At 45.9% G+C, this 9,767-nt stretch overlaps 1 protein-coding gene across 3 annotated transcripts in view; it reads right to left on the minus strand.

Annotated features, from left to right (window-relative positions):
• Positions 1-928: 928 nt before the first annotated feature.
• The window catches only part of LOC131885571 (transcription factor Sp9-like), a 19,329-nt gene continuing 10,490 nt past the window's right edge, over positions 929-9,767 (minus strand). For 2 of the 3 annotated variants that reach the window (XM_059233646.1, XM_059233647.1), the window contains exon 2: positions 929-3,153. In XM_059233646.1, coding sequence (XP_059089629.1) covers positions 1,639-3,153 — 1,515 coding nt within the window. In that variant the 3' untranslated portion in view covers positions 929-1,638. Of the gene's footprint in view, positions 3,154-9,224; positions 9,369-9,767 lie in introns of all 3 variants that reach the window. The other variant, XM_059233644.1, reaches the window with a different exon arrangement.

The following is a 9,767-nucleotide window of genomic DNA, read 5'->3' on the forward strand; positions in this document are numbered from 1 at the left end:
ATTCATTAACCTGTAATGAGCCTAACAAACGCAAGGTTTATGATCAGGGGATGCCTGGGTTTCTCTTGGAACATGGTATCACCTCATTTGAGGCGAAAACACTGCCACTTCAATCCCCTTCAATGATTGATCGTGCATGATGGCATAGAGCCTAATTGTCCAATGCGGGAGAAATGGCTCCTCAGTTTCATTTTTAGCGGGCTTGCCCCCTAATTATCCTATTTGGTGTTTTGTTTAATTACCTACTTTGCAAACTAAGCATAAAAGTTGTTGAGAGAATGGCCTGACGCCAAGAAACAACATATGAAGGCCCCCCGTTTCCTTAGGCTTCTTTGACCATTGAGAGTGCGGAAAGTACTCTAAAGTCTGACGTTTCTGACCATAATCACTTGGGCTCAAATTCAGGCCAAATAGGTATGTTTCTTTTCCTCTCTTACTTTCATCAGCTTGAAATTATTTGCTTTTGTCAGCTGTCGAGCTTCCGAACCAACCAAGCTTACTAATAACCGCTACACTGAAGTCTGGAAGAAAAGAGTCAGCGCTCCATGCATGCGTGGGCTTTAAGGATGAGGAGGATTTGACGCATATTTCGTTGCTAAAGCTATCTAGCTAATGTGCTTGGTGTGATTTCGGTATACCTGGAAAGGGACTGCCACCACAGAATCTGCATTGCATAATCGATACCAACGACACTGGAGCATGCAACTGTCAAAGCGAGACAAACAAGGCGGCGAAACTGGCGAATGAATCGTGCCAACATGCATACTGTATGAAAGGTGCTACCTACCAGTACATATACACCATACTACTACCCACGTACCCTACACACACAGATTGTGTGACCTGCTATCCAACTATTTGGGATTGTTGCAAACAAGTTGTCGTAGTAGGATAGAAATATATCTGCTAGCAAGAGAGCCAATTTCTTTCTTGAGAATCTTTATTTATTATTTCAATAAGACTGATGTCACTTTGTTTGTTTTTATACATGATTGGGTTTCATCACATTTACATGAAATTAGAACAAAGAAGAACTGATAAAAGACCTTTGTGAATGAGGTGTTTTAGTTGGGAAACGAAGCAAATAGACCGGCTGACACAGTAGGAAGTCAAAAGAGAGCGAGCGGGTTTTGTCGTGTGGAAATCAAGAGAATGCATTTGAACAAATTCTTCATGGGTTTGTCGATGGAGTTAGATGAAGTCTCATTGGGCGAATAATGTCTCGTTTGGTTTGAGTGGTTGTAAGTGTTTGCTGCCGTACGTGTGTGCCCTTTACAATACATAGTATTGCAAAACTGCTCGTCAAAGCAGAGATTCACTAAAATGATAAATTGTCTTGGTTTCTGACCAGGGTAGTGTGTCTAATAATATTGGTAACTATAAAACTGTCGTGATCCATACTTCGCCATTGATCTTGTCACACGGAAAAAAGGAAACGTCAACTACCAATGCAAAATATGGCTTTGATGTGCACAGACTGGTTGATTTTTGGAATTATGATGTTGTTGATGATAATGGGGATGTTGATGGTATTGATGTTGGCGATGATGGATGATAATGATATTAATAATATTAAGTTGAGTTGAACAGTTTTGAGTGTCTTTAGGAGAAAAAACATTCCGAGCACTATCGGTGCGTTCAAACGATGGGTTTCATGTCGGGAGGGGAACCCACATGCATTGAATGTGGATCGTGGTGGTTGCCTTGCATTCCAGACCCATGCCCAAGGGGCGGCGTGTTCACACTACCAGGGCTCGAGGCTGACTGTCCATGAGACTGGCTGTTTTCAGAATCACTATCGCAATCACTCTTCTTGCCTCCGTTCTCACTGTGGGTCTTCACGTGCTTGGAGAGGTGATCTGACCTCATAAACCGCTTGTTACAGATGGGGCAGGCAAAACGCTTCTCACCAGTATGTGTCCTCAAATGCCGCTGGAGCTCATCTGACCTTGTGAACCTCTTGCCACAGAACAGCCAATTGCAGACGAACGGTCGTTCTCCCGTGTGCCATCGCAAATGGGCTTTGAGATGGGAGGTCTTACCATACACCTTACCACATCCGGGTATATGACAGCTATGGATGTTGCGCTTGCGAAGGTGCTGGCCAGCTGGACCCAGACGCTCCGCCTCCTGGCAATTGGGACAGTCACAAGTGGCTCGACCGGTATAGCGCCTTTGAGAGCGGCTCGAGGACGAGGCTGATGTGACTGGTGGAATAGTGGGCTGACTCAGGCCAAACGGGGAACTGGCCGCTTGTCCGGGGAGCATGGATTTGTAGGTATCTTGCAAGAGATGCTGACTACCTGCCGCTGCACCTGCAGCCAACAGGGGATTGGATAAGCCCAAGGAGGCAGCCGCAGAGTAGTCCGTGTAGTTGGCCATCTGCTGAGCTGCATGCATTGTTGCTGCTGTTTGAAGACCTCCAGCTGCATCTAACCAACTACCAGCCGTAGCGGCAGAATGCATATCCCACCACCCGCCTTGCATGGCTGAAGTCACCTCAGGTTTGATTGAGCCATGGGCTGCAGAACCAGCCATACTGAAAGGCCAAGACTCGTAGGGGTTGACCCCTGCTACCCTGGAGTACATTTGCATGCTCTGCAAATGTGCGGCCGAACTTGTACTGGGATCGACCTTGCCTGCAGCAAGTATCGAAGATGACGAGTCAATGTTTGGGGATGAAGCGCCGAGAGCCGCAGCAGTGGACGTGACCCCCGAAGAAGATGTGGGCGTTGACGAGGTAGAGGGAAAATACAGGGACGAATTCACGCCACCATAACCACTGGAGGCTGAGGCCGCTGTGCCGGGGGATGTGGGTTGTTGCTGTTGGTCAGCTTGGTTGTTGCTATTGTACCCAGCTTGACTTGATCCAGAAGAAGCTGAGGATGTACTTCGCTGATGTTGTTGTTGCTGTTGCTGCTGCTGCTGTTGTTGTTGTTGGTGCTGCTGCTGCTGTTGATGTTGATGCTGGGCCTGTTGATTATTAGAGGTCACTCCACCTCCAGGACTTGTTGATGACTGAGGAGATTTTTTCCAAGGATGGAATCCTTTCCCCACGGCCGCGTCAGCAAGCGGGGGCGGAGATTTCGTGGTGAGTTTGTTGCACTGGGCAGCCAGCATTGCCAAAGGGGTTCCGCGCAGACCCGGGTGATCCTGCAAAAAGGACAGAGAAAATCCTGATGAGAGCCTCTACCAAAGACATGGCAAGTGGTTTTGCCTCAATACAAGGAATGGTCAGAGATCAAGCATGACGCGACGACGAGAGAGCGAGAACGAGAGAGCTGGCAATTAGTAAACATGGTAATGCTTCGCGGACACTCGAAAAAGGGTTGATTCCCGAGATTCTGTCCAACTCTAAGGGGCTCTCAAGGAGGAGTTGTCAGGTTACTGATTGAAGTGGCGCTGCAACTCTGACGAGTCAAAAGGATTTTGCCGCTCATACAGTAAGTACACTATCGAACCGGAGGGGTACACTACGGTCTTTGCCACAAGAGTGACGAGTTCACCACCCTGACAAGTAAATATCTGCCGAGAAGAGTGATTAACCTGGGTTAAAACTATTAGCTCATTTGGTTGAATCGGGGTGAGAACGAGATGAAAGTCAAGATTGCCGCCTTCTACGTCCTGCGTCCAACTCAAAACCACAAACGCGCAAAAAATGCCATGACAGTTGAGTAAAGCGCAAGACCGAAAATGATTCGATTTAAAAGCACCAAACGAGATTATCGCTTCCCCTCCCTTCTTCGCTCTAAGGTTCAAAGTACCATTTCATGGCATGATCCTCTTCATCAAGAGTACAACCACGCTAAGCTTGAGGGCAAGATGGATGCACTCCTATTGTGGTGCTCCCATCATCTCGTATGGGGTCTCAGTTCCAGATCCAGACTCGATGCTCTCCATGGAACAACGACCGAAAATCTCACCACACTATTTTCAGCTACTCTCAAAAATATGTCTCTCCAGCTCGCTTTATCCCAGATATGGTACTTCTTCTTTTTCTAGAAAGTCTAATGTCCTGATACTGAATGTCAATCAACCGCTTCAATGCAGAAATTTTTGAGGAGGCTTATTACTGAAGTCAAGAATCAGCCAATTTTGGTGGTGCCTCACCTAGCTGTAACTTTTTCTACCGCATATCATCTTCCATCCCAACACCCAGGAAAGCGGAAGGGGAAAGAAAGATAGGGGATAAAAGATCTCTCGAGTCAAGTACCCGTTTAGCAGATTGTTTTCCCCCGGGGACCGTCTAATGTACCCAAACAGAGAGTTGTTCCATGTGCCATGGGACTGGAGAGAACACAGAAAGAAAGGAACGAGAGACCACCAAGGGAGGCTGAAAGTGCTTCATCACTGTCACAACCAGTATTCGAGAGGGAGATGTGAAGACAGCTCTCCAGGAGAACAGACCCTCATCCCATAAAACCCTCGAATAACATCCCTCTTTAGTTACGTGGTGGCTCCACCAACGATCCCTTCCCACATCCCTTCCCAGATCCCTTCTCAGAGGAGTTACCGAGATGATGGTTTGACTTCTGTATCGTAAATACCAATGATAGATTTAATATGGTTATCCCGATGAGAGAGGGAGGAGAATAAATCCAATTTGCCATCATCTACCATGTTTTCCGAACTCTGACTTTCTACGCACAGCGCCTTTTCCATGGCAAGATTCGAAATCAAGCTCTCTCACTCTCTTTGTGAGAACCACGTGGATTCTTTCGGTAATGAGATGAGTTACTCCCATTTTGCCTACTCAAACCTCACATTGCCCACCTGTCATTCCAATTGAAAAACGTAGACTTCCAATGAGAGAGAAGCTGAAGAAAATTGAATCCTTTTTTTCTCTTGAAGTCGTCGAATGAACTCTTAAAGGTGAAACAGCCAATCAACTCGCAGCTCATACTCACACGCAAAAAGAAGGGGGAGAAGAATTTCGACCGAATACCATCAGTATCACAGAGAGTTTCAACGACCCTCGTGGTCTTTGCCTACCACGAGTTGGTTGGTTTGGATTTCTTTTGCTTCTGAAAAGTATCGCAAAGTGCACCAGGCCTTCTGAATGACTGGCCCACTGTACAAAAAGCTACGTCTATGAAACTCTGTTAATCCTTTGATCAACTTGAATTGGACAAATTGGCCATAGCCAGTTTGGATACGATTCAAGAACAGTATATTGGCTGTGGTCTAAACACACAAGTATTATTAGTTACACACATTTTTTTCTGATTAAGACAGTGCGCCCGCGTTTTTTCAGGTGCAATGACTATACGGACTAATTCAAAGGATGCACTTCTTCGGAGGCAAACCAGCAATTTTCCAATAAATCAAAGACAAAAAGAAATGAGTTTCGATTTTTTTTCTTCTCCCTCTCTCTCTGTTTCTCTGTTTGGCCTTTCCTCTGGACTGGTTTTGTTACACACATTACCTTTGAAGATTAGGCAACATTGACACTCGCACATGGTGAATAATCTTCTCAAGCCTTGACAACAACCATATATCAAGTGTCACGCAAACAAGATATGGATATATCGTATCTGTGCCAGAAAAAGCAAAACATCTGAAATCTTCCTTACTTTTTAGAGCCATCCAATGTCTTGGGAGGGCAATGGAAAAATATCACCCAACATCGTTGAGAAGATTTCGTTTCTTTTAGATTATGGGGTTCGATGGTGTCAAAATGCAAATGTGCCCTTTGCCAAGTGGATCCAAGAAGCAGACTAGGAAGAAGACATCCTTTATTTACTCGGGGGATTTCCCCTTTCAGCCTCTCTCTCTCTTTCTCTCCTTTTTTCCCTTTTCCGCCTCATTGGATAAATCCGATTGGCTTGGCACGGATCAACCTTCTCCAATCCTCACCATGACCAATTGGAACTGCCACGAATCACCCTCGGAAAAACCCATGGGAAGATATAGAAAACTTGGCGAGAGAATAAGAGCAATGAACATCCATTCAAGCGGATTTCTATACCAAAAAGAGGAAATGATGAACAAAGAAGGCCTATATCACTCGTTTATGGGTACTTGAAAGCCGGCCAGAATGGTACGAAATGAGCAATAAGCAATTATTCCAGTTGCTCATAGCAATAATTGTCTGTGGTAATATTATTTTTAAATTGCCAGTTTTTGGCATGGAGTCATGTTTGAAGGTTGTCGAGAAAATTGCCACAGAGTAATTTGAGAGTGAGTTTTGCCACCATGAAATTGTTTAATTGGACGACAAGGGTCAATATTGTGGACAAATTTGGAGTCTATGCACACAATGGCACACATTTAACCCCTTTTGCCACCTTGTCGCGAGGCAACCCAAAACATTCTACCTCTACCTCTCTCACTTACAAATATCCATTTCGGCCATTTTCAGCCAGGTTTAATGATTTTTGCATGTCCACTATTCATTAGAAAATATCTTTTGGACTCTCAATGTTGTCCTGAGGCAATAATGACTGTTCTAAAACGTGGCCAGACCAGACCATTGCTGAGCAGAGCGAAGCACAGCACAGCACAGCATTCGAACAGTACGAGTATTCTCTCGTTTCTGGTCAGAGCAGAGAAGCCCTTCCTTTGCCATCCCCAGTTCATCACCGCAGTACAACTATCTACATCAACGCCGACAGGGTTCAAGCAAGGTGCCCCCACGTTCATCTACTACACACGGCCCATTAACGGAGACTCGGGAAGAGAAAGAGAAGTCCAAGTTTGGGATTTCATGACAGCACCAACATGAGGAGAACGTCCAAAAATGCAAACGAGGCAAGTCTTAATGGTTTGAAAATGATGATCAGCTGCTGCCAATCCACTTTGGCTGGCTCTTACGATCTTACGAGCGAAAAAAACGAGGCTCCTGGCAAATGAACTGTCTCATCAAAGAGGCATAGAGGTGTCTGAGACAAACCACATTGGTCCGCAAACCTTCGACCCAACAGTCCGAGTTCCATTATCCGACCCCTTGATGTTCTCGTTTTTGTTCTCCCTCCTCTCTATTGCTCCAAGAACTAGCTAGTACAACCAGTCGTGTCTGCAGAACTTGCATCTAAATAAATGAGGCCAAAGATTGAAATGGGGAGGGTGACCGGTAGCCGATACCCCATGGTCAAAAGTGCCACCATCACTCCTGGCTTCTCCGTGTTCCCAAGCTCATTCTCGACATACAGATCGTCGGCAAGAAGTCACCAGGTTCCCTCCAGGCTTCTCTCTTGTCACTGGAGGGGTCAAATCGGCTTGAAGCCAAAGTGACAAGCTCAACTGTTGGCAGGAGTCGTCAACAAAATGATGAGTGGGCCACCCTGAACTCCGTAAAACAGACTCCACAGACTGAATCACTTGAAGATGTTGAAGTCCACGAAGTTCGTCCAAAAGGACACTGACAACCGAGACAGACTGGAGACAAAAGCTACCATGACTCTTCAAGAGTGGACAGCATAATTTTCTTGGAGCTGGGTGTAAGTTTACGCTCTTGAAAACTTCATGTCGCTCAAAATGCAAATCAGGTTCTTAATTGATTTTCTGACCCGGGCACTGAACTGGTTGACCATTGTCAACAAATCGCTCAAACCGTGGTGGGGTCCCTATTAATGAAAATGGAAAGTTTCTTGGTAGAAGTTGCGGTGATGAAAAAGATGGCCTGAGAATATGTTGGTGAAAAATCGGCCCTCCCAAGTCAGGTCAGGCCAACGTTTTGGGGGTTTGGTTTTTGCCAAGGACCACAACGTCACCCAAACTTCAAGAAAGCCGCCCTCAAACAATCATTTGAGGGCAGAGGAGCTCATTACCATATAGGTTAATGATGGGTCTTCAGACCACTAAAGCCCCACACATTCTGAGTGCAATATCACAATAATTATGGGGCTGAGACCCGAGGATGGGTGAGTAAATTAAGGGCATTACTAGTGTCATGCCATGATTTCTGGGACGTTTTCCTACAAACTGTCTAAAACTTTACTCCAATGAATGGATGGTTGCGAGAAATCGGAAATGAGCTTTTTCAAAGGGCGCTTTCCTCGCTTATCCAATTCATTATCAGCCTGGGTTACACCAAAGGACAGAGGGAGGGGCTCTCATCTGAAGTTCTATAGAGCTCTATATATGAGTGTGCATGTGTGTGTGAGGGACTGCATTTCGTGTAGCTCGATGGTCGGGAGTTCGAGGCTTCGGCACACGAGGAGCTAAGCAAATCCCGTCTGGTCGAAAAAAAGACAAGGGCTCCCAAAGCAAGGTCTCCGAAGTGCTCTTAGATGGTCTTTTTGTTGTTCTGTGAGGGAGTGAGTGGTGCTAAGCAGTAGCAAAAAAGATATGCTTCGCCTTGCACAGTGAGTCCCACAAGACATGAACTTCAGCGAACCGTGTTCAACTGAGGCTGTCTGGGAGCGGGTCTCTCTTTCATTGCTGCTATGCTGGCTGGCCATTAACCATTTTGCCTGGTATTGAATGTATATTCCGAACATTCCCCTACCTCGTCCTAGACATGGACATGAAGGGTGGTTGGAGAAGTATTAGTAGTATGTACGCAGTACTACTACTAGCTGCTATTGCTAGTCCTCTTGTACCTACCTAAGCGTACAGGCTGTTGGAAACTGAGCAATGAGACTCATAGAGCTATAATTAAAGTATGACATCATTGAGAGCAATTTATAACTGGGAATTCAAGGGAGAGATACAAAAGGGTCCCTGAGTTGGCTGACTACTTCTACAATTTGTTACCTTCAACTCCAGTTCCGCCCTCTTCAAACCAAATATTCTAGTCGAGCCCTTCTCGTTTCTATTCAGATCGGTAGCCACTATCTGGTTAGATAGCTAGGCTAAGCTGGTGACTGGTGGGCCACAGGAATCGCCGAGTTTATTTACTCGGATCCCCATGTGTTGTGAGCGCTTTGGCTTGCCTCGTGTGTGTTTTGCAAGAGGGCAGAACGAGAAGTTTGAAGGGTTAACCAATGGCAGCTTTCGATGCTTCCTGACGAACCCCTTTGTATTTGGTGTGTTCGTATGGGCTGGTTGGTTAGTGTGTGTTTTAAGACCCCCTGACAGGCAATCAAGAGGAATGGGAAAGAGTTAATCAGGTCAAGCCAGGAGAACCAATCAGCTCGGGTGAGAAATGGTGGGCAATTCATTACTCCCAAAGCAAATACTCGTTCATCCTCGGGGAAAATGGATTTCACAATCAGAGGGTTGGTTGCTGGTGGCCTCCTGGGTCAGCATGGGGTCAAGCATCTTCATCGTCACCCACTTACCGCTAACAAGTCCGGCATCTGAGCTAAAGACTCATGCATGGACCAGGATTTTCGGGCCGCTGCGGCAGCCCAGGCAGACGAGTGAAGCAAGGCCGAGGTTGTGTCAGCTGCCGAACAAGGGCCAGATGGGGAATCATCTGGTACCTGTAAGGCGAAAAACAACCTCAATTCAATTTCCGCTTTCAAGTGTCAATTCCTAACTTTTTGTGTCTGTCCCACCCACATCAGGCCAAGTCGTTCGTTTACCTCCTCAACCTACCTAACTAACCAGCTAACTAAGCTAGTAGGGTTGTCCAATTTATTATGCTTTGTTGTGATGTGGTGATCTACTGTGCATGTTTCAGGCTATATAGTACGTGTAATCCGAATAGTTACACAGTAGTACTTTGAGTGTGCACACCAAAATTCCTGGTAAATGATGTGACAACAAATCTGGTTTAAATGGAGATGAAATCTGATCTGATGTCGGCGAATGGTGTCGTAATTAGAGCCGAGAGAAAAATGATGTCAAAAAATGTGTTCTTGTCACCAAATCAACCCCCC

Source organism: Tigriopus californicus, chromosome 8 (assembly GCF_007210705.1).
Source record: "Tigriopus californicus strain San Diego chromosome 8, Tcal_SD_v2.1, whole genome shotgun sequence".
Taxonomy (NCBI): domain Eukaryota; kingdom Metazoa; phylum Arthropoda; class Copepoda; order Harpacticoida; family Harpacticidae; genus Tigriopus; species Tigriopus californicus.